The sequence below is a fragment of the Acanthochromis polyacanthus genome, chromosome 3 (assembly GCF_021347895.1).
Source record: "Acanthochromis polyacanthus isolate Apoly-LR-REF ecotype Palm Island chromosome 3, KAUST_Apoly_ChrSc, whole genome shotgun sequence".
Lineage (NCBI taxonomy): Eukaryota > Metazoa > Chordata > Actinopteri > Pomacentridae > Acanthochromis > Acanthochromis polyacanthus.
This window is the reverse complement of record NC_067115.1, coordinates 22,953,694-22,979,970: the sequence shown is the minus strand read 5'-3', so window position 1 is coordinate 22,979,970 and position 26,277 is coordinate 22,953,694. Positions and strand designations below refer to the sequence as shown.

Here is a 26,277-nt window from a genome sequence, read left to right as displayed (position 1 = left end):
TCAACAAAGGGCTACAGGATACTTTTTCCGAGTTACAGCCAAACTCCAGCGGTCAATGGCAGGAGGGACAAAACATTTTCACAGATAGAAGTGGGTGCTGAAGTCAGTTAGCGCAACTGTGATAATAGCAGCTTAACAGAACGAAATTTAATAAAAGTTTTCAGGACTGTGAACCTTTATGTAAAATAAAAGCTATGAAGAAGTGAGTCATAAAGGCCAAATGTCATAGAAATTTGGTCACGCTCAGGCATGTGTATGCATTGTAAGTCCTTGTCTGAGTGTGTGTGCGGTGAGTGTCCATGTGAGTGGCTTCACTGGGCAGTAAGTAGAGGGACATTACAGCCATTATAAATGACATTTCCCACTAAAGGTCACAGTTTTGGGCCTGCCACAGCCGAGATGATGGCTGTTAATTTGATTGGCTGACTGGGCAGTGATCACCTCTAATGCGAAGGAGAGAGACAAAAAGTGTGCAAGGAAAGACTGAGGAGGAGATGGGAGAGAGAAGAACACACAGGGAGAGGTATTAGGAGAGTCATGAGGAAGGAAGAGAGACAGAGGAGGAGAGTAAGTGAGTGAGACTGAGGTGATTGATTCGATGTTGCCCTCTGTGGCACCATTCAGGCGAGACAGAACCTCCAATAAAGCTCGTCTGACGACCCTCTTCAATAAAGGGTACACTCATCTCTTTCTTTTCCATCCCGCCATTTCACCTCTCCCTCCAGTGCTCCCTTGAGTCACAGTTTCTCTCTCAGCTCTGTTTACCTGGATTCACATAGCACCATTATAATATTTCAATAGCACACTGGGTCTATAAGTCATACGACCTCACAAATCTCGCATGAACAAGAAATCCATTTTACAAGGCAGGTTAATGGTTAATTTAGGAATATGCATGAACCCTAGGCGGTGTCTACAGGCAAATAAGACAACAAGCAAACCAAGTAAAATGTCTCATCTGATTGGAGTGAGGCCTTACCAGAGCCAATCCACAACAAAGACAACTTATGATGGCTTGGAGTTAAAGAGACAAAGAAAAACAAGAGGAAGAAAAAATAAGACAAAAAGAGGGCATGATGGTGATTAACGAGTAAATGAACCACAATAAGACATGACTAATGAAGTGAAATAGATTAAAATCTAGCCAGGCTTCACTGTGCTCAGAGACACTCAGGAAAATCATTAAAATGGAAAAAGAAAACTATCCAAAAGCATCATATTTTAAATTATTCTTTGATTTTCATCTTCCATTAGGGTTTTTTATTACACTCCCCTGAACTACACTGAAGCAAAGATCAGCTGGTTTTATATCCGAAACATTTCCCACTTAAAGTCCTACTTTAAAAACTGCTGTCATAAAGGATACGTTGGCAATAATATTTAAATGATAACCCCAGAAACAAGAAAGCCATTCTATGATTATAAATTCTGAGCTCAGTAAGGCATTGAGCTCTGAGCCGTGGCATATTGTTTGAATTAGACTGAGCCTTTTGTCGTGAGCTGGACTGGAACAAGAAATAACAAAATCCCGATTAGTTAGCTCAGTAGACAGACTTTCAGTATTCTATGGAAATGAAGTCATATTTCAGTGACATTCTCTAAGGGGTGCATGAGTAATAGCGACATGACTGAGAATAATGATATGATAAATTCAGTCCGTAGCATCTCAGAATGATGTAAGATAAAGGTGAAATATGCTTCATGGGACATGGTGGTTTCAAAAAAAAAAAAAAAAAAAAGGCTGATAGACATGAGCTTGAAAGAATGGCTAAACATTTTGGGGAATATGCTCAGTCACTTTCATCTCGAGTTAGATGAGAAGATTGATGCGACTGTCATGTCTGTACAGCAGTTATGAAGCTGGAGCCAGCAGCCGGGTAGCAGCAAAAGCCACTGCTCACTAATTAACCCCTTATATCCTGCTGCTAAATTCACACCAGAAACATGATGTGAGGGGACTAAATTAGATTGTGCACAGGATTACTTCTATTTCACAGCTAAAAAAGAAGCAATTTTAAGAAAAAGTCTCACCCCCATAGAACTGCAAATGATTACTTTCTCTCTTACCCTTTATCTATTGCTACGATTACTATTATTATTTTCGCCTTGTGTTTAGGGTTTTAATTTCTATGCTCTTTTCCTAACTTGTATGTGGCATTTTATTATTTTATCTGTTGGATAATTTTGAAAATCTTTCACCATGTTTCACACTTTTGCCTTCCTGGTCGTCTTCCTTCTATTTGGACTGAGCAGCCCTCTCTTGTTCAATGGTCTTCTTAAGTATCCTCCTTTTATTTATTGCCCTGTCTGTAAAGTGCTTTTTGTAAACTCTGTTTTTAAAAGGTGCTATAAGTTATCGTCATCATTATTTTTACATACTGGTTTATGTACGAATTAAACAAAATTTGGCGGCATAGCTCAGTGGGCAGAGTGGCCGTTCGATCCTTGGCCTGTCGTGTTCGTGTCGAGGTGTCCCTGAGCAAGACACCTAACCCCTAATTGCTCCTGATGGGTCGTGGTTAGCGCCTTGCATGGCAGCTCCCGCCAGCAGTGTGTGAATGTGACGTATCATGTATATAAATACAACCTTTTTTTTTTTTTTTAAAAAGCAGCCGCAAAACAGCTTGGGAGTGGCCTGTATGCACCACTGGACAAATCCAGTTCAGAGTCTTCTAATGCTGAGCAAACCAGACTGTCTACAGATTCCAGCTAAATACTGCATTTACTGTACAAACATGAGAATACTATCAACTTTCTCCTCTTGGCTAAAAAAAAATAAATCCCAAAATGTCAAACAATTCCTTGAGCTTACTTCACACAAGCATGCAAAATCAGTCCTACTTTCAAAATCAGGCTCTCTGGTGTGGTGGCAGGAAGGTATTTCCAAAAGAACTTACTTGATATTGTCCAGACAACCAGAGTCTGGTTTGAGAATGGCTGTGTGATGGAACATCTTATAAAGAGCGATACCGAGGAAGATAACGTTCAGCTGAAACACACCGACACACACACACACCGACACACACAAGTTAATATTCTGCAGCAATGAGACTAATTAAAGACACAATGTCACTACAGCAATTCGCCCGCACACAGTGCATATCATTTCATTTTCCCTTCCAACCGTAATTAGCTTGGAGACACAGTATCAGCCCACAATCAACAACCCTTTATGTGCTGAAAATATAGCAGCTTGAGCATCAGGGAAAATACAGCAGTCATTGCATCCATTTAGGATCATTGTTACAGTGGAAACCCAATTCTCACAGATGCAGTCTTTTCTATTGGCTTTCTAATGCACAGATAGGGTGTTTTAATAATGACTGTCTGGACCGCTGCGCTGGGTCTCGGAGACTGTATATGTTACCAGTGGGCGTAGTGTCATAACAGGGCAGTCTCACCTGTACTACTCCCCCCTCGCAGCTCCACTTAGATCAGCGATAGCCTGTCTGACATTTCTAAAATGAGTACAGAGCATCAGTGTGCAGACAACTGGGAACATGTCCCAGTGCTTTCATTCTCATTGCTTTTTATATATATATATATTTTCATCTTTTTCCGTCAGTGCGCCTGCCGAGTCGACTAACTATTTCCGTCTCTGTTTACTTGCTCAGGGTAGGATGCCTGTTCTTGCGCTTCAAAACACTGTGCTGACTGGTGAAACATCATTCATTGGCATTGCTTGATAAAAGGACTAGGAAGCTGGTCAAGCTAGCAGCCTGTGTTTCCCCATTTCTGCTCAATTTGGCAGCATTGTAAGAAAGTTGCTACAGTGGGCCAGAAGGAAAACAGCCTTTGGACTGTTAAATAAGTGCCTGATAGCAGTATAACTTTGCTGGGCTCTTATCATAATCTGTGTGACGCACAGCGGCTTGTGCTCTATGTCCTCTCCGCAGATTTCCAGCTTGTAGGAATATGTGCCCACTTGAGAGTTAATCCACAAGTGGGAATTATTAAGTTGACACATAAAGTTCCTTCCGCTTCTACTTACACTGCTGAGGGGCTCAGGCAAACCTTGCAGGAGATTAAACGAACACCTTGGTGCAACACGTTGTTCCCACTCCGTACATGTAGTGCTATGCTGAGTGTGTGTGAGTATACATGTATGTATATCTTACCATAATGATGAGCGTAGCAGGGCCTATGAAGCTCCAGATAAAGTACGTATCCAGTCGCAACCAGCACCTAGAGATGGGGAAACCGCAAGAGAGTGAGTTAGAGATGAGAAACACTGAGAAAGAAGAACAGGAAGGGAGATAGACGGGTGGGGATTAAAAACATGCTCGGGTCTCACGGGGATGTGGGGTAGCAAGGATTTACCATGAGAGGACAAGGCGTGCATCACAGATACACACACACACACACACACACACACACACATAGAGGGGGGAAGGGTGGAAAAAAAACACATTACATGACATACAGTAAATCAAATGCATCACAACAGATGGAGGACAAAAGAAATTGGGGTGCATGAGAAAGTGAAAGGAGATAAAGAATGGCAAGAAAGGTGTAACAAGACGGAGGAAAACAGACTATAAGCACACCTCAGACATACATCACACAGAGATGAGGGAGACAGCGAGGGAAGAGCACCTGTGATTAATAAACCTTTACTTCCCCCTTAGGGCACAGATATATGACACAGCCACATCCTGCGGTCCCAAAAATATGACATGACTGTGTTCATTTGAATACTGAGTTATGGATGCAGGCCTCGTATCACGCTATTTATGGAGTCTGGGAATGGCTGTGGCGAGGTTAAAGGAGAGAGGAGGGAACACATGCATGCGCACACACACACATAATATATGCACACAAACACACATCTACATATTCAGAGACAGAAGCCATGCATGAACGCATATAACCACACACACTCTAATGCACACCCACGGGCAGTAATTTCTGACCACGAGGTTAGCGTTGGTAGTAAAAGATATACTGCTGTATGCTAAATTATATTACCCCGAAACATCTTCACTCATCAACTGCAGCGAGCAGAAGGAGGTAAAAAAAAGAAGAACATCCCAGAGTGCCCTCCACTGAGGTCAGACCCAACTGGTTGCAGAAAAAAAAAAAAAAGGTGCCAGAGAAAAACCGCTGGAGCAAAATGGCCAACTGATTCATGACCAGCTGCTTTTGAATTATTAATCTTTCAATTTCCACCGCATTAGAGAGCCCTCCATTATGGGCCCCTGACTGTGTCACAGTATCTTCCATTAGGGCTCCTTTGCTAAGTCATAGCCACCTTCATTATGGGACGCGATTGAGACTCAGTGCCACTGGCTAATATGGGGAAGAATAAGGTGCATTACGTGACAAGGTGACACAGCAGGGATGGCAGATGATATTTTCAGAGGTTTTGCCTTAATGTGCTGTGTCAAAAATGATAAGCAGTGTCATTTTCATGGCTGAACTGATAAATGAGTCATATAAGTTAATTTCTGCTTTTAATGAAAAGTACTTTGCAGTGAAAATAGTTGTGTCAATTACTTTTCAAATCCACGAGGCCCACGGGGCACAGGGCCGTTAAAAGCAAGAACATAAATTGTTTGGGTGCAGGATTGTCAGGATTCAAGTCATTCTGCATTTTCTTTTTAGTGTAAAGCAATTGTCTCAAGGCTTCTCTAATACTGTGTTGGCTACTGGCATACAGTCTGATTATTTATGCAGAGCTTTGCATTCAGACTCTCATGTTTTAATGATCATCCCACAATGAAATATTGATCTAAGCAGCATGAGGATTGGCGTGACTTGATGGTTAAATACTGCTAAATTCCACCCTTTGCTGGTCATCAAACCTCTTTGCCATGATGCGAGTGGAAAGCTGCCATGTTTAAACTGCTAAAGATCACAGTGAATGTGAGCATTTCAGCATGTGAGTCATTTACTGGTGCCATAGTTTCCTTGTCGTGTTTCTTCTTTCTATATGGAACCTCTCATTTATAAACGATTGAGGAGAAGAGATTTGTCTCTAAAGCAAGTCTGCATGCAAGGTCCACAATGATGCCATACAGTCATAGAAGCATAGGTCAGGTAGCCTAGCCGGGTCATTCCTACTATTCGGTGCCATTTGAGTCCCCATGACAGAGTATTGCATATTTTTGGTAAAAATGTCCTAATACTAATTTTCAAAAGCCTGGCTTATATGGTTAACAGTTCTCTACCATAATATACAATGATATGTATGCAGGAATATTTCAATTTTAAACAATTACCCTTATTTTTGGATAAGTAGGCCAAATTCCCATGTCCCAAATCATGTTTGCTCAATTAAAAATACATATAAAAGTAATAGTAATAAAATAAACCCAACACTTTTCACTACTGTTGCACAGCTTCGTTTATAATCTACCTCCCCAAATGTTATTTTTTGTTATTTATACATTTTTACTGCTTAAAATATTCAAAATATGTTGTGTCCCTGAGTCAGCTGTCCACCCTGTTACTTTGATACAAAGATCTCTGCACACGCCCCCCCCCAATACATCATCTAGTCACATGATACAGGAAGTAGCTTACACTTTTGGAGGGAAAATCAAACTAATGGAAGCAAAGTAAGTACCTCTCTTTAAACAACCTTTTTTAAGTGTTTTAGAATGCTTGACTGACGTGGTAAAGCATAAGATGTCCACCCTGTTACCCTGTTTTATAGCAGAAAATTATATTTTTTGGTAATTTCAAAAATATGGTTAATAAATATGTTAAAAATCATCCTTGGTTGTCACTAAGTGCTAGTTTGTTTTTCATCACATTAGCAGTAAAGGATAGCTTTAGCATTAAATGTCCACCCTGTTGCTGTTTTGTAGAGTAACAGGGTGGACACACAGTAACAGGGTGGACATAACAGAGGTGGATAAACATCTTTCTTCAGCATATGTTGTCTTCTATTATTATTTTTGGTTATAAATTGATTATTTTATTTTTATTTTTAGTTATTGAATGAATTTCCTATTTTAAATTATTGAATGAATTTCTAATTGTTAATGAATTATATTGTTCAGTGAATTCGTATGTAAAGCTGATGCTAATGACGTTTTTGATGTTTTTTCATATGACTAGTTAATGATATTTTTATTTACTTGTTGGAAGTATTTTTTAAAAATAATTTTAATGTTCATGTAAAGGTTAAATAAATTTACTTTTTTAAATAAAATTTTGTTCACAAATATTAGGTCCATTCTGTGACGTCTTGTCCACCCTGTTACTCTTCTGTCCACCCTGTTACCTTATCTTTTGATGCGAATTAGATAAAAAGTCTGAAATATTTAGCTTGTCTTTGTGTTTACTTGCAGTTTCTAATTAGTATAATGAAATCACTAAAAACAATAAATGCAGATTCCATTGAAATTATCTTAAAATTGAAAAGAAATGTCTTCAAATTGTGCTGTGCCTTACAATAGAGCACATTTTTTGTACATATACTTCTTTGTTAATATTTCTCAAAATAGACATTTCAAGGGTAAATTAAGGGACATTTTAGCTCTTACTAAATGTAATTATTATAGCTAGAGTGGTTTGGAAACATAGTGTAATAGATGTGAGAATGTCCTGTAACAGGGTGGACATTTGCCGTCTGTCACATGCAAAGACTTTGGTAAAAATATTAGATTATTGATATCCTGAGCTGGACCAATATAGTTTTTTTATAGTTTGATAAGTAATCCTTCAGATAAAAGACGAAAAAATTGGACATTTTAACATTTTTTTAATAGATTAAACAAGGCCGAAATGGCACCGAATAGTAGGAATGACCCAGCCGCGCTAGACAACCCACGGCAACGAATTTAATTCTCTGCCAGGGTGGGTCTAGTTACCCTCCATAAGGCTCGAGGTTGGATTCTCCTAAAACTGGCCGGACGAATCACCATGAAGTGTAGAGTCAGAAGGCGGGCGTAACTAAGTGACGACAGAGGCGTGACGATTCTGACAGAAACAACCGGCGCACAATAAACAGTTATCTTTCGACTCGGCTTTGACCACAGCCCTTAAAGATTTGAAGCTAAAATTCAACTTGAAAGATAAACAAAGGACGGCACTGAAGTGTTTCATTGAGAAGAAAGACGTATTTGGACTTATGCCGACGGGATATGGAAAATCCTTAATATACCAGTTGGCTCCGCTGGTTGGGAAGCTAATGGGACTTAGCCACAATCCGCCAGCGCTCTAGGAACTACGTCAGCCTATTTGTTGCACTGATTGGTTGTATACCTACCCAATTGCTGCAGAGTGATTTGAAAGACAACCTTTTAGCCCGCCTCCCTCCCTGACGAGCGGTCCTAGACCCTTGTGTCTTCAGAACATGGGTCTAGCGCGTCTAGGCTATAGGTCAGGGACATTTATAATGCACCGCATAGCGCGCATCATATGTGCATTATGCATTGAATATGAATATGCTCTAAATGAATAAAATTTTGACCTCAGACCGGGCACGCAAGCAAAACTGTATTAAGTTCACTCCTGTGTATTTGTAAGTTGCCTATTATGCATATATGTACCACATAGGAATGAGATGCTGGCTGCCTTTTCTTGTATTCGCCCCGTGTCTAGGGTTGAACAAGTCAAGCATGCATGAATACGCTATCTTGTGTTTTTAATGTGTGTCCTCATCCTTCACTTCCTCCAGAGAGGCCAGCTTTAGTTTTAACACACATACAAGTGCAAACCAGTATGGCTCCGTGCACACCCTGACAGATTATTCCATCACTCTCTTCCTCATCCCTCCATTCTCACTCTTAAAACCAGTCTTTTTCTCCCTCAGTCTGCTCTACTGTACACCCCCTCCTCCTATCCCGCCTGTTAAATCCCTCCATATTCACACATTGTCGCTGCTGTGCTCATGCAGGCGCTCTGTGGTGCATCCTGCCCTGCTTGTCCCCATACTTCCCTCCTCCTCTCCATCCTTCTCTGCCTCTCTCTCCCTCCTCAGCCTCTCTGTATTGACTCTTGAGAAGTGCCACAGCTTGTAGAGTCCACTGTGGCAGACGCAGCCAAAATGACAGCAGGCACTCCAGCCTCCCTGCCTGTCCTCCCTTGCCCTGTCATCCATCCTTTCTTTATGCGATGCGTTTTTTTAAAAACCGAACTCCTTACACTCGGTCGGTGCCGTAGCTCCTGTAGTCCACTGCAGCAGAGACGGCCACTATGACAGCAGGTACTCCGTATCCTGCCAGGTAGAAGTACTTAGTCCTGGAGTGTTCGCTCTCAAACACCTCTACCAGCATGATGTAGAGCTGCACCCCTTCCAGGAACATCCAGGTGAACGCTGCCAAGAAGAAGAAATGGAGCAAGGCCGCAAAGACTGCACAGACAATCTGGTGGGGGAAGGAAAAGATTGAGAGGATTTAAAAATACAGTAACACTACACACACACAAAAAAAAATGTCATGAAATACTTAATCTGCTGGACATTTGTACTGATTAGTTAGAAAGCAGAAGAATGACGCAAATACTGCAGGCGATAAGGTTATGAGTCAGATTTAGAAAGTAATCATTTATCATATTCACATAAGGAAGAAAATGTGAGGGATTAAAAATTGGACTGCAATGCTGGAATAGACGGGAGACTGGGGGGATAAGGCAAATGGAAATAGAGGGAACTCACAATCACAGTGCACTATAACAGCAATTTCAGGTGACAGGGAGGCTCAAAATCACTTCAAGATAGAAATATTAGTTGGGCCTCCTTCACACTTTACTCACTGTCCACAATCTACAAGTTATCCAAGAAGATAAATGAGAAAATATAAGTGACAAGTTGGTGCTGTAGCATGTACTGATTGACCACATTTCAAACAGAAGTAGCAAAGCAGTTTCAAAGGGGGCTGAGAAGAAGGAGGGGGAGTTGGGTTGGTGAGGAGGGAATTACTTGGCAACACTGTTGAAAATACAATATGATTTTTGTCAATGCCAAGGATGAACAAAATAAGTGGAACTGCTGCAAAAATGACTCAGCGACTTGGTGTGAAAAAGACAAAGCACACATAAAATGTGACAGATTTTAGAGCTTGGAAAAAGGCATAAGTAACTTCGGCTTGGATGCTGAATAGTTGGGGCAAAACACAGTTTTTATGCCTTTACTAGAGTCGAACTGTATGTTTTGAGCCAACCATATCATCAAAACCCTGCACCTGTTGTTGATTTAGTTTCTTGTGGAACGGTAATTATCAAATGCCAAATCAAAAAATGTAACACTTGTACCCACCTGTACCAACCCTGTGGTTATACATTCATGTTGAAAGTGAGTAAATGGACTCTAAATTACATTGTTAGTGGCCAATGAATAGTGACGGATGAAAGAGATGTAGAAGAGTTAGAGAAGTAGATGATAACATGCTTAGAAAAGCCTGTGAGAGCCTCTCCTGGATGTGGCTAAAAAAGAGAAAAACAGCAGCAAAGGACGAAGAGTAGGAAAATGAAAGAGGGGTATCTCACCTGAAACCACATTAACGATTTAGGCAATAGGATGGGAAGAAAAGAGGGGTGCTTAAGAAAAGAAGGCGAAGAAAGAATGAGCGGTGAGACTTGGCCCGTCAGGTTCATGCCAATGTTCTAATTTAAAGAGTCACTCCTAAATCATTGAATGGAAGAGCTAACAGACAGATTTTTATAATGGAAGGGTTTGCAGTGAGAGACAATTACCTAATGTCTGAGAGACAATGAGTTTAGGGGGCGAGGGAGTCACTCATTTCCATTTCTAATGATCACACAGTGTAGCTTACACACACACACACACACACACACACACACACACACACACACACACACACACACACACACACACACACACACACACACACACACACACACACACACACACACACACACACACACACACACACACACACACACACACACACACACACACACACAGGTAAAAGAAAAAGTGGCTGCTTATGCAAAGTCATTTAGTTTTCCTGCTGGAATTACTGGCTTAACCGGCTGCAAGCTAAGTGACGCTGAAGATGTTAATGGAGGTCGCAAATAGTCACCAGTAATTAACGGGAGAGCGGTGCACACAAATATAGCGGCACACATACATACAAAGGAACATGATCCCTCCCACACAAACACACACACGAGCGCTCCCAGACAAAGAGAGATACCCGAGCATCACAGTCAAAACACACATTCCATCAAATTTGCTTTTTCTCTTCATTTGCAATGAGAATTCTGTCTCACTGAATGCTCTGCAGAATGCAAAGGCCTGAGGCCGTTCTAAGTCTTCTTGAATACTATGGGGAAGATAAAGGATACAGCCTTGAGCTCTTCCTCCCAAAGAGACATAAAGTTTGCAATGGTTCAAACAACTAACACATAAAACACATAGGTTACCTAGTGCTAAGATGCCTACAGAGTCTGAACCTGTATTGTTGTACACACACACACACACACACACACACACACACACACACACACACACACACACACACACACACACACACACACACACACACACACACACACACACACACACACACACACACACACACACACACACACACACACACACACACACACACACACACACACACACACACACACACACACACACACACACACACAAATGCTTCCCTCGTGTTGATTATTATTTGGGTGACTTTGCACAGCGAAAATAAAGCTGAATATCTCATCTCGGAATCTGTCCCATAAGATTTTTGTGCAAATGCTTGCAGGTTTCAAGTCCTAATCCATGACTGGTGTATTGAATGCAGACCATATGGATTATACAACAGGGGCTATGATTGGAATGCAGACCATGTGGACCTTGATGGCTGAGCCAAAACTGCACTGTAAGCCACTAGGGATAGAGCTTGATATTGGTTGCATCAGGGATACGTAAAAATCGCTTTAAAAAATTAGAGCACAACGATTTTTAAAAACCCTCCACACTGTCAGAGGGCAGAACTGTGACCAGTAGGTAATGATGCACTTGTTGTTCTGAAAATGATCATCTCTATTCCAGATGGAAACATGCTAGTCTTTATACTTGACACACATAGTGTTTGAAATGACAAATACACCCATGTGACCAGTTACTACAATTAGCAAAAGTATTTTATTCCAGTCTGCACAAGCATCATGGCTGCAGAAAATAGCACCACTGTTTTATGTGAAATGTCTTCAAGAACCTATAAGACAGTCCAACTGATTTCTATTGAAGCTCCTATGTTTACCATGATCTGGATGACTGAGAATCTATACAGACAACACCACTGTTAAATCAATGCAGAAAACTAATATCTGCTTGGCTCATAGAGATGTAGAGTTTGCTGGGTTCATTTCACATGAATGCACAACTGACTCTGAAGAAAATGACTCACTCTATACATTCTATTCAATCTAACTCTCAACACTGGAACTTATGTAAACAGACATAATTTGACCTGGCCTGACCCCACTCATGAGCACTTTGCAAAATGGTATTCAGTAATGTTCAAGTACTATATAGTATATGTATTTTATTGGTAACATCCACACTGAAAACTCAATTTCAGAGGTACTTGACTATGATTGTGTAACATAAACTGTGAATGAGGAAGTCAAATAAAGAAAATAAGTGACACCACTTTGCCAACACATTCAGAATCAATATCAAGAGTAACTACTTCTAAAGTCCACTTTCTGTTAAGCCCGAGGTCTGTATTTCACTTTGCATTCATATGAGGTAATGCTACTGTTTAGCAGGGATGTGTGCAGACTAAAGTCTCAGTTTAAGTCCTGCAGCACTCTGATATGAATGGTCAAATGCAGGTTGAACTCATATTCATAAATCTGTCTCATATGGGCTTTGTTTGTGAAAGGTTTATTAAACAACATCCTCACAGCTAACAGGATTCACTGGCAAAAAGAGAAAGACTGCAGCTAGTGCAGCCTGAGGGGGAAAAAAAAAAGACAAATCCAACTGAAGACTGAAGCTCAGCACAGACATCACCAGAGCTAATACAAAGCTAATATATAAGCTTTAACATATTAGATGGCAGGTCGGTGTAAAGTGCACTTTTTATTGTAAATAATTTTTCAGATGACTGGGAATACATTACAGACAGGGAAATTAGACTCTAGATATTTATTATGAGTTAGACTGCCTTCAAATAAGTACAATAATCTAACTCGGCCTCGGTCTGCTATACTTTATAATTAACTGCAAACTGTAATGCACCTAATCTGAGGTAGAGTCGAACACTCAATATCGTAATAATGGCATGAAAAGTGAGCATGTGCAGTAAAAACAATGCCAGCAAATCCCTTCACAATTCATGACAGACAAAAAAAAGTTGCATAATCCAAGAGGGTTTGACTACAAAGATACGGTTTGTACAACAAACACCCAGAGAAATGTCTGTTCTTGATTTATTCTAGGAACAAAGCATGCACCAAATCTGCTGTTTCTTATTCATTGCTGTAATGTGGTCAACCACTGACAGAGAGTTAGCAAACATTTCACGGTTTAATTTGCCAGCAACGCCTTGCGATGAGTGGTATTGGACAGTTACGCCAAGCCTGTGGCATGAGTAAAAAGGACCAATTTGAAATGAAGCCCATAAGCAGAATATTTGTTTTTACTCATCTATTGTACTCCATTCTGTTGTGTTTTTATTCATGATAGGCTTGACGGAGCTTGTACTTGAAGCAATATGTATGCACATATGCTATATATTGTGCATAAACACACAGAAAAAGAAAACTTCACCCTTCTTACCGGCTGGTCGGCCTTGTTGATCCCAACCAGAAACAATGACTCAGCGATGAACAGGCTGATGCAGAGGTTCTTGTGAATGGTGTTGCGGTCGCTCTGCAGCCCTCGGAAGAAGCAAAAGGTGAAGATGCAGATGAGCAGGCAGACCAGCGACAACAGGATCCCCACCCATGTGATCACATCCAGGAGAACATCGTGCATGCTGTCTGTTTTCTGAAAGAAGTGCAGGAAAAGAGAGACAATAGCGCATTAGCTCATAATGATCAAATTTACCGCCACTATAGCTATGAACAGCCTTGGTTTGCTAAGAACATACATGCGTCACATTGCTGGAAGATGAAACACACTGTAGGCGCAGGAAGACAGACAAGCCCCCCGCCATCCCTGACTGATGCGAGTCTGGCTGTGTGTCGCTGAGCGTTCAGGGCCACAGCGTTACGCTGCGTTGCACAGGTGTGCTGGCTCTATCCATCAGTGTCCTGCAACCTGGCAGGCAGAGCAATGTTCAACATAGCACTGCTGTGATGGATCTACTGCTCAAACCCTCACACTGTGTTCACACAGGCCTGCCAAGCTAGCTCTGACCATGACCCCTTTAGAAGTAACACGCATCCTCTGGTCCGGGGGGAGAGAATGGGTGTCATACAATATCCAGAGTTATAAGAGCCGATTTGTGAAAAGTAACAAAAGACGGAGATAAAGAAGTACTTATCCCACACATGGCGGGACAATAACATTTTTATCCACCACCCACTACGGCTCATGGATATCTAAATGAATGCTTTTATTTCCTGATCACTCAAATATTATAAGAAGATAGGGCCTAAAGCTTTACTCTGTGTCTGCTTTATTCTGTGCATCTTTTGGATACTACTGAAGCACATTTTTTTTTTGTCAACTCCAAGTCATCATCCGGCTTGATAAATCAATTGTTAAAAAAAAAAAAGCCTGCCAAGAATGATTATTCAGACTCTGGAGAGTATTAATCTGTTTTCCAGATGTTGTGGTCCTCTACTCTTCCTTCCTCTCCCTCCTTCTTTCCTTCAGTCTCTGCTGACCAGCATGCCAGCCACTGCTAATCAAATGATGAATAACTGACCGCCTCGATATTGCCCATCCCTCCTCTGGCAGACGCAGCAGAATGAATGCCTACCTTGACCTCCACGTGGGCCATGAGCACTGCAAAGCTGGTGAGGTGGGTGCAGGAGCAGCTGGTGTGTGTGCGATTGGTAGCCAGCAGACGACAGTCCTGCGTCGACCAGAATCCCGTCATGGTGCGCTTGGAGTAGCTCCAGAACGAACAGTTGGGATTGAAATTCTTTTCCGAATGCTGGAGGAAGACAGAGAGAGATAGTGATGGAGAGAAACCCAAACAGACAACAAGAAAATTAAGAGACCAAAAGAAAGCCGGGCGGGGGAGCAGGAAGACAGAGAATAGATATTTGGTCATGGGGAGGTGGGAGGTAGAAACATGGAGTGGTTGGACGAGCCAAAAAAAAAAGCGAGAAAATGGTGGGAGGAATTGGTGGAAAATAAAGGAGGGAGAGGAAGAAACACAGAGAGGGAGTCAAACACACACAACAACAAAACAACAAACAGAAGGGACAGAATGCGAGAATGCAGCAACAAATAAACATAGAGCCATGGCAGGAGGTGACAGTGCTGCGTCCGTACTTGTTGTGTGAGATTCTGGAGTGTAGGAGCTGCTTGTGTTGTGTAAACTGATGAAACTGTGTGTGTTGGATTTGTAAAGTTACTCTCAAAAAGAGCAAAGTGAAACAGTGAGGATTCTTTGACTGCCAACAAGCTGGATCACCAACTGGATAAGCATTTGCTAGTTGGATGAGCGACACAAAAAAAATTGTGGAGCTGACCATCCCGATTCATACATTTTGAAGCAATGCAGAATTCACTGTGTAATTAATACTAATGCCAGAGCTGCTCTTATGCAATTCTGGGCTTTGCAAAGTCAGATGAGCCAAGTCTTGTCAAAGCAGTTCACAATTTTCAAAAGGAAATTGCAAGATACTTGTAAGACTTGCAGATCTTCAAACGCTGACCATAAATTACACTGAATTTTAACAGTTTCTTTTCAAAGTTGTGACTAAGAATTTTCCACACTGAGGCACAATAACTGAATATTCAAGATGGCACTAAGTCAAAACAAGACTGCGATTTATCTTTCTTTGTTCCTTTCAGGTCCTGAGTTAAATAGGGTCACCAAAACGGTAAGCCAACTGTAATAGAGGCCAAATCGAGTCTCAAGTTAGTGACTGGAGTTCATTCAAACTTAAGTTTCAAGTTTTGTGTCTGTCGCTGTGATTACTACTAATACCGCTACTACTATTTACAAGTGCTACTACAAGAAACTAAGTCAAGAAATCTGAAATAAGACCAACAGTGCTCTTTTTTCAGACCTCCCTGCCTGTCTAATGCCCTTAGCATTCAGTCCTCAGCCCAAAAGTTCACAATGAAGACAACACTTTCTAAAACAAAGTCACAAAAAAGATTCCCTTTCTTGAAAAAAAAAAAACAGTTTTCTTGAAAAAACAGTTAGTACTGTGAGTTTTAGCAAACATAGTTAAGCAGAAGCAAATATTGTACTTTCTGATAACCATTTCCAGCTGAGGATTCACACATTTGGTGCCAGAGTGAGAAATTACAGCATCAGATAAATAAATATGGAATCAAAACAAACTACAGTGCCAATTTTGATAAAAGAATGTTGTCTTTGAACAATGATGGCCTGAAGAATATAAAGCTTTGGTTACAAAGACAATAGGTCAGTAGGTTCAACTCATAGTTGGTCTTGTGCGTTTAATTATATTTATTTACATACCGGAAATATAAAATATCCCCACACTTATCATTTAACCTCTGTTTCTTTGCCATTGTCTCACAGCAGTGATCACAGTCATTTGCTGTATTGCTTCCAAAAAGAGGGCATCAGGTTGAACCTTACTTACCTGAAGGTGTTTGACAGTGAAGACCACAGGCTCAGACAGGTACACCTTATTGCTCTCCTTGTTAATGGATGCTGTGATGACTGGGGAGTTGACGATAACAGAGTAATTAGGATAGACCGCCTCGCTGCTCAGTCTGACGCTGGCATTCTCTGTGGACAGGTAGGAGCCCAGGTTCCTGTACAGGACAAACGCCATCCTGATCTCACCTGTAGGGAGACATATGGGGAAGGTGCTCTTGATACTTGTCGGCTTAAACCGTGATGACAGGAATAGACAGTGGATGTGAGAGAGAAGCAAGAGAAAGCATTTGGGGAGAGAGAAAGAGAGAGAGGGAGAGGGACAGAGAGAGAGGGACAGAGAGAGAGAGAGAGAGAGAGGGGTCATGAACCTCAGAGTAAGAGGAAGAGAGTGTGTGAGATTTCTCTTCTACCGTTTCTGCCGTGCTGTTTGAGAGTGCTGGCTGACAGCTGGATGGAGTTTCCATGTTGTTCCGACTGAGGGAATGTCAGGTCTGCAAGGTTCCCATCCGTGCTCAGCCTGGCTACTTCCAGCTCTGGAAAACACACACACACACACACACACACACACACACACACACACACACACACACACCCTAATGTCAAGCCATAGCACAGCACGTAACATCAGATTTGTTTTGCAAACTCTTGTAGTAACCATGTTTTCTCACTAAGTGCTTTGCAGCTGAAAACAAGCATAAATTTGGAAGCAGTTTCTCGCTTCTCCTAAACAAAGAAAATAATAATAAAAACAAGAGGCTGACACGCATCAAAGTGAACTGATGTGAATTTTTATGCTAAAAAAGGTTACAATGTCTCCAGGCAACAGATCCAACACACTGAGGCAGATTATCCAGCCTCTCTCTTATATTGTGGGAATCTAATTTCGCCATCCAGGTTCGTTAACACATTCCCGATTACGGCGGTGTAATGTGTTAGATAAAGTTTCTAATTAAGGTCTAATTATACCTTCGGTGTAGCGCTATCTTGTGATTCTGAGTGATTTGGTGATTTAGACTGCTGCTTTCATGGTGAAAACAACTCCCTGATCAAACAAACAGCACAAGGACAACTGAGATGGAAATGAGAGGGGAAGAGGAGGCAGAGCGGGGCGAAAGGTGGAAAAGAAAAGGAAGCTGAGGAGGTCATTGAGAAGGTAGTCGGAGGAGATGGAAAGAAGACTATGTTCTCTTACGGAGCGCAACAGAAAAGGCTCAGAGGCAAGAGACGCTAACGGATAGGGGAGAGGAAATGGATGCAGGCAGACGTAAACATGGATATTGATATGCAAATACTGGCATCAAGAAGGAGAGACGCTGGTTAAGAGTCCCTCACTTGCACATGAGCCAAACTAGACATTCGAGCTATGTATACGCACACACACACATTCATCAAGACAGCGACCCATGCACACATGTACAGACACATCCCCACAAACACACATCAGCGGGGTATCAAAACACGCTGAGTCTAATCTAATTAAAGCATCCTTGTCATGACAATCCTCCTCCGAAGAAACACACTTGTTCATTATCGTTATCACACACACACACATGCTGTTACCACTGTGTTATCCCTCCAAATCACTGTTTTGGTTCTAATAATAACATCACCATTTATTCATCTGCCTAATACCGCGCCTCACAGTCGCACACACAATCTACCACAATAATATCACTTACAATAGCTGCAGTGTCTTGTTTAAAATGCGTCAAATGTGTCAGATAATTTATTCTTGTCACTCATTCTCGTCTAAAAGATGAAAAAAAAGGAGGGGGGCTTAAGAAATGCACGAAAGAGCAGAGTGAGAGGGAGACAGAGAAGTAAGGATGGAAGAGGAGAAAGAGAGGGAGATGACAGGCTGTATGGGGCCGGTTATGAATAAAGTGGAGAGATAATCACAGTGGATCTGCCCACTGGATTAGCTGGGAGGGAAGATTAACGGCACAAAAAGAAGAGAAATGCGGAGACAAAATTTTCCACAAAAAGACGACTTCCTGTTTCAAGTTCCTCAGAGATGCAGTAGCCTACATCTCCAAGAGTGTTTATGTAACCACGTTTATGTGCTGCGTTCAGGAGGAAAAGAACACAAAAACTTGGAGGTGATACAAGTCTGAAATTATGTAAGGGGAAATTGTGTAGGATGTCGGTTTGCTGGAATGAACCGTTAAACTTAATCCAGAACACGACAAAGTCATGCTTTAAGGGCTGACTTCGTGGAATCCTATCTGTCTATACTGTCTGTCATGAATAGCAAAAAATGCTGTCATATTGTCACTGTGCTGTGTAACTTAAATAGGCATAATTTAGTTGCTTACTGATATAAAAGTGAGCAAAAAAAAAAAAAACCCTCAGAGCATCCTGTGACATTCCATCACCATCACCCTCAAGCATGCACTCATCCAGTCTTCTTCTTTACTTCTCATCTTCAGTTTTCTCTGCTTTCCTGCCCCTCCTCCACGGCTTTTCATCTCTGACTGAGCAACACACAAGCCCAGTGAATCTTACTAATGGGGGAATGATGTGGAGGAAATTTCGAAACAACAAATCAAAAGGGGAGTAAACAGGAGGACAACGGAAGGGGAACATAAGCGAGCGCAACTCAGTGGTGTGGGTGCAGATGAGATGATGGCTCACAGATATATCATCATCTAAAGGCATGAAAAGCAAAACAAGAAAGGGTTTTTTGCTCTCCTGTCAAACTTCTTCCTTCTATAGCCCACCAATAAGATGATTGGTGAGAAAAGGCCAGGAAATGATGGAAAAGAGGAGAAAAGGAGAGGAGGAAAGTGATGTGCACAACGCCATAATAACTAGATTTGTTCTGCTTTGTCAATTCCGCCTACAAGTGGAGGGAAGAAAATGCGGGAAAATAAATAAATAAAAATTATTGTCTCTGGCAAACTATTCATGTCTTCCTCAAGGCCAATATGTTTTCTGGATGTTGCTCGATGAGCATCTCTGTGGATTTGATGCTTTAAAATTGCTCACGAAACGACCTAGATGTCTTCATCATGACCTTCCTGTGATGGCTGTACACACCTACCACTCCACATCATAAAGCAGGCATGCAAAGCTGCACATGTAAGTAAGTGAACGCTATCAAATCATAATCACACCTTTAATGTGTATTTGACATATAAACTATCAACTTTTCTGTGTTTCTGTATTACAGGACATTTAGGGGTACAATGTGAGCAAACCTACCAATTTTGTGCAGCTTTAATGCCTACATTTTGAACTAATAAATTCATATTTTGTGCTTACAGAATATACTGATTAACAAGTATCAGGTATGCTTGTTAATCAGTAGCAGAGGGATCAGTCATACTATGTTTTACTACAAAGTTGCCATCAAATAGCTAAGTAATGCGTTTGAAACAGCATTCAGTACTCACTGCATCTTAATTCTGACACAAAACTGTTCTTCAGTAGTCATTTTGTACATGCTACAGTGTAATGCAGTGCAAAATAAACTGTCAATGTTGTCACATCTACACAACAATTGTTGGCTGATTTTCACACTGAGATATAAGTTTGTCTGTATATCACATGCTTATCCACAATATCCCTTTAATGTATTTTTGGAACAGTTTTTTGTTCTGTAAAATTATGTACACACATGTATTAGTTTGACAGAACAAATGAACCAGTATTGCCCTCAAATTCTCAAAGTTGTAACCTAAAATATGGAAGACAGTCTCAAAGGTCTTGTCAATAAAATATGTCTGAGACTCACAGTAAAAAAAATAAGTACAACACTGACACACATATTCTTTCACAAGCTTCCTACATTTGTTTTCTTTTTTGTTTCTTTACCTTTAGAGGCTTTGCAGCTGAAGAGTGTACCAGATATATTTTCTATGTTTATCCACCCTCATAGGGCTTTGCAGAATATGAATTAGTTAATCATTCTATTGGACATTTTTTATTCCTACTATTACTGCAGTTCACTTCGCGGCTCAGCTTCATTCGCACAAACTCCTGCATATGTTCATGTTATATTCTCTCTCAGTCCTCTGAGCAATGAAACAACGGCATTATTCTGCCCCATTTCCATTTCCATCCACCGCTGTTCATTCATACGTGTGCGTGTGTGTGCGTCTAAAATCGCACACGTGAAGAATGATGTTATTTTTTTGACACACTGTGAAGTTAGATTGTATAGTTTGTTTCTCGTTTGTATTCTAAAACATTGATCTGAGGCGGCGGACTTGGTAATGCCTGCTGTCAATGCTGCCTCTTACTACGATATTTCATCACATTCTTAGATCTTTATCAGCCAGAGCTGATTTACGTTAGAAGATCTGTAAGAAAAACACACACACATAAAAAAAAAATGGTGAAATCTAAGAACCCTATTTCTGCAAAAAACAAAAAAAAAGGGTACAGTCTAGAAAGTCTTCTCTCTTTTACTTTGTATTCAGGTAAAGACAACCGAGTGTAGAAATGCTTTTGTTGGGGCATGGCCGCAGCAGCTATGGCCTTCAATTCTTGGCCACTGTTCTGATCCACTGTAGCAAATGGAGGTTAAGTGCCTTGCTCGAGGGCATTTCGACAGGCTCCTTGACAGCTGCAAGGCCCAGCTGAGTTTCTAAGATGGGAAAGGAACCCAAAAATGTACTCACGGATGTAGTCAGTGGTCTCCTGCACCGTGTCAGTCTTCAGGAGGTTGTCGGCCAACATAAAAGCCCCCGTCTCCACAGTGTCAAGGAGCAGAGTAGCCGAGTGCAGCTGCTCGCTGGTGGGCAGCTCTCGCCATGCTGTCTGGGCTCGTGGATGCAGCAAATTATTCACCGTCTCCACCATCGCCTGGGGCAGCAGCAGATACACAGAGGTCAGACAGAGGAAGCCAATGCGAGGGCCTTTATCACTTTCAGTCAATGATGCTAATGGGAAAATTAATGCAAATCCATTCATAATACAAATAAGACTGCTACACCCCAAGTACTGACGACAGCAGTCAGTGGGATGCAACAGTGAGAATGTAGTAGCTTTTCATTTATCATGTTGATAAATCAAGACAATCAAAGCAAAAAAAATAAATAAAAACGTAAGCGATGCAAATGCAGCATTCCCATGCAGACATAAAGGCAAAAACACAAAAGATATTGAATAAAAAGCGTATCTTCAAAGTCACTGTTTTATGCTCGTTATCACCTTTCGTTTTTCAACACTCTTTATATGAGGATGTTGTGATAGAAAATCCATCACAGATGCTCTGAAAATCAAGCTAAGCTAATTAGCTGATTGCAATCACCATGTGTCTACACCCCCAAAACCTGGTTCAGTTCACTGTTTTTTTTTTTTTCTTTTAAAGCAACAGTCTTATCTTTGAGCTGGAAAACTTGAGGGTCTGAGAAGAAATTAGAGTTTTATCAGATAATGTCTGCTGGGTCATATCCAGCCGTGCAGAACAGTTCTGAGTCCAAAAATACTGCCAAATTAAACGAAGCGGAGTTGGCTCACACAGATGAAACGCTCTCCATGAAACAATACTTATTTTGTCTCCCACACACATTCCTTTATGCTCTTAAGAATTCACCTCCTCGCTTTTAGACATGAACGCCACACACACGCAGACACACACATCTTAAAAGACCCGGGGAGAGATAAAGCGACAGAGAGGGGGGGGGGGAAGAGAGCTGGTGCGGAGGGGTTGAGGAGGAAGAAGGGGGGAGAGCCATGGGAGAGCGATAAAACAGTCCAGTGAGTCCGTGGTGACAGGCGTCCACTGGGAACAAGAGAGGCGGAAAAGCGAATACAGGTGCTATCAAACACACACATCTCGAGCTCCCGTCTGCCTCTTTATTTTCTCTTTCTCTGTAAACCACCCTTTCTGCAAACACACTCCTATCCTTCACTCATCTCTCACTCTTTCAATGCTCCTCTCTCCCGAGGAGGGCGGATGGGAAAGTGGAAAAAGTAACACAGGTGCCATTATACAAGCAAAGGGGGTCTCCGGTGGGGAATTGCAAGGGCAAGGAGGAAGAGCAAGAGACATGAGTTTATTGGCGTTCACACATCCACCATTTGACTTTGTCTTTGTCCCTTTTGCTCAGGGTTAAGGAGAAGCAAGAGACCAGAAAAAGAGGAGGGAAGACGGCAGGAGTAAACAGTGTACTCTGCGTGCAGCTGATAGGGAAAGGCATAGAGAAACACTGCAGATGATGACTCATATGAGCGCTCATGGCATGTGCTGCAAAATATGCAGTTGGCCTTCGGAATTAGAACTAATCCTACCTGTTTGTTTTGCGGCCGCGATTTCCACATGCAGATACAGTATCACACGCACAAAATTGGTGCTTAGCCAACAAGCTAATATGATAATGTTATGTCCTCTTTTAGCACTAGCAGCTAATTAGCTGGGATGCATATTGGATGAGTTTGGGAGGGCTACATGTAAACAAAAACTAATTAATCCACTGCTTCTGCAAACAACCCGAATAAGCAGGAGCGGATGGGAAACGCACACATGCATGCACACACGTAGATACATACACCAGCAAATCTGTTCCCACCACCAGTTTTTAAATAACGTGGCAGAAGGCTATAATCTTTAATACCACTTGAAGAAAAATTCTGATTGAATGCAGAATTAATTGCATTTCTTGTAGTTTTGCCCATCAGTGCTATCAGTAATCAAATTGATATTGTTGACATGAAAGTGCTGAAAATTGGGAACACAACAAGTAAGATGGGGAAAAAGATGAGTGGTCAGACAAATGAGTGGTTGTAAACAAGCGAGTGCTGAAACAATTAATTAACAAAAAATGTATCAGCTGCTATTTTCACAGTCAATTAATTATCACAGTTTTCGAGCAAAAATGTCAGATATTTTGGTTTCAGCTTTATAAATGTGAGGATTTTTGGCTTTTTGCCTGGTATAAAAATATAATGAATGCTTCTTCAAAAATGTACTGAGCATCTTTCGCACTTGTACACTTTTCCAAAACTTCATATTGATTCAATATAATTACTTTTTTAGGTAATCATCAGACTACTTGGTAGTAAGAAGAATTAACATTTGCAGCTCAGAAGCTCAGCCGACAAATGTCTCAGGGACTGAAAAAAATTGCGTACAATATCCAAAAACATTGGTAGTAATCCTGCCTTGTACGCACACTGAAGACTATGCACATTGCTTACAGTACGCACCATACATCAAAGCTGAACCAGGAGATCAGCCAGCTATTGAATGATGGATTTTAAAAGGAGATAACTAATAATTTGAGTGTTTGCTTTTGGTTTCTTTTTTCCCAAACAGGTTTATCTCAGCTGGAGCATTTCAGACCAGTGTCTCATGTTTTGTGCTCCAATCTGGCTTCTCTTCAAGAACTAAATAACTGAAGACAACACGGGCAGAGCTACAAAATAACCAGAATTCCAGTTAAACTCTTTATATAATGGAAACATAACTATTCAGAAGATGTTTCTGATGTCTTCATGTCGTATGAAGTGTGTGGATGCCATACATACATACATGCATGGTGCGGGTGGATGTCAAAGTATGTTTGTGGTGCATTTTGAAAGGGATTGAGATCCCTGTGTGCTTGTATGTGTGCTGGCACTCCAGTGTGTGTGTGTCTGTATCTGTGTGTGTAGTTGGGGGGTGTGCACAAGGGGCTGGAAGAAGCATCGTAGTGCATCATTCTGCTCCACTTGCTGTACAGTAGCAGTCCAGGCAACAGAGAGAGACAGAGGAGAGGATGTTCTGTCGGCACGACAGATATGAGAGCAGTGGCCCTGCTTTCTGTTCGCTCGTGCTGCTGGTGCTGTTCCCAAATGCTCACTTTGATGTGCTTCAGATAACCCCGTTTTTCTACTCTCATTAAACTTTCCATTGCTTTTTATTGAACTTTTGATTATCTAGCATTTTCAATTTCATATAATTTTTTTTCGTTGAAATTTAATTCACTGGCATCGAGATTACATCTGTAGAGGACAGAGATAGGTAAGAAGAAGAAGGGGTGTGATTTCCTTGAGGTCCAGACATCTCCACATCAGAGACGAAATATATGTGTTTGCCAGTGTGGTTGTGTGTGTGTGTGTGTGTGTGTGTGTGTGTGTGTGTGTGTGTGTGTGTGTGTGTGTGTGTGGGTGTGCCTCTAAGCTCTGGTGCCGTTGGTGACATTTCTATCCGCACAAGTATGAGGACTTGAGGGCTAAAATAGAGACAGGTTTTTTTTTAGGGGTCTTCAAAGAGGGGAGAGACTCTGCAGAGACAGATAAGGCTGTCATTTGTGTGTATGTGTGTGTAAGTTAGTGAGTGAGTGTGTGTCTAAGTGAGACTATGTATTGCAGGGCAGGCACGCACATGTGTGTGCGCATACACACAGCATGCATGCGCACACACATGCACACTCCAGTAAATGGGGCAGAAGCGAAATGCTTTGAAGCGTTGGGGTAATCCAGCGTAAACAGCAGCAGCAAGACAGACTAGAGCTGGGCTGGTCTACTACTCCCAGCTACACAAGAGGAAAGACGGGCACACGCTCGAGCACATGTGCACGGACGGAGAGTATGTGTACACTCGCGCACAGCAACGTGTAAAATGACAGAGTTAGGATGTTAGAAGGATGGAAAAGGAGGTGAGAGTAGAGGAAAGAAAGGAGTTTTTTTTCTATACTCGCTTGGCTGAGCTCTGAGAAAGTGCATGTTTTGAAAATGTTTTCATCAGAGGAGCAGGCTTATCTTTCAGTTGTTGGAGTTTGTCTTCCCTGACAGGATGAGTTTGCAGCTAAATCAGGCTTTAAATTCACAGCATGCCATGTTCCGACCTGCCATCCATAAATAGAGGGCAAATTAGACATTGTCATTGAGCATCACTGTCTCCTCGCTGCCCCCTTTTATTGTTTCTCTCGTTTTCTCGCATTCCATTTCTGTTTCTGTAACTCTGCTCTTCTTCCTGATCAATTTCGGGTCCCTCCAATCCCCGCCTCTCTTTCTGCATCTACCTTGCAGACTCTACCTCCCTCCATCAATCCACCCTAAAGCATCAAAGCCTCTCCACACCACCAACTTCATCATGAATAAATTGCCAATTTAGTATACATGAAACGAGTCCCCAGTTCCCCAAACGAAGTGAGAGAGGAGGAGAGATGAAGTGTGAGAGGGAGAGAGGAAGAGAGAGAGAGAGAGAGAGAAAAGGAGAGAGAGAATTCAATTATTTTTTGTCTCTATTAAGAACCCAAACCTCCTGCCCACTCTCCTCACTTGGCAATTAGTGCTGTAGATAATTAACGAGGAGAGGGCAGCACCACACCACATCCCTAATCACGCACATTTCTATCTGGCAGAGTAAGGGACTGTTGGTATAATTTTGTTTCACATTACTAAGGCTAATTATATAATCGATCACTCCCAACCCCCTGCAGTACCCAAGGTGTGTGGTGGAACATTTTGATTTTAACCTGTGACTAGTTGTCTGGACGCAGCGGCTCCTTGAAAAGCAGCCGCTTATTGGATTGAGGAGACACATCAAAATGTCCGACTGTCTTGATGTGACAGCATAAGATCATTGTTGAAGATATATTTATATATTTATGTTGCGTGTGTGTGTGTGTGTCAGCTTGCATATAGTCCTAAGCCA

General features: G+C 41.5%; 1 protein-coding gene across 11 annotated transcripts in view; it reads right to left on the bottom strand.

Moving 5' to 3' along the window:
- adgrl3.1 (adhesion G protein-coupled receptor L3.1) overlaps window positions 1-26,277 on the bottom strand; it is a 121,182-nt gene that overhangs the window by 13,598 nt on the left and 81,307 nt on the right. For all 11 annotated transcript variants that reach the window (XM_022199308.2, XM_022199311.2, XM_022199312.2 and 8 more), the window contains 8 exons: window positions 21,314-21,497; window positions 17,099-17,221; window positions 16,669-16,874; window positions 14,856-15,032; window positions 13,706-13,915; window positions 9,097-9,317; window positions 4,119-4,185; window positions 2,898-2,989 (listed from right to left, as the gene is read on the bottom strand). In XM_022199308.2, coding sequence (XP_022055000.2) covers window positions 2,898-2,989; window positions 4,119-4,185; window positions 9,097-9,317; window positions 13,706-13,915; window positions 14,856-15,032; window positions 16,669-16,874; window positions 17,099-17,221; window positions 21,314-21,497 — 1,280 coding nt within the window. The remainder of the gene's footprint in view (window positions 1-2,897; window positions 2,990-4,118; window positions 4,186-9,096; window positions 9,318-13,705; window positions 13,916-14,855; window positions 15,033-16,668; window positions 16,875-17,098; window positions 17,222-21,313; window positions 21,498-26,277) is intronic.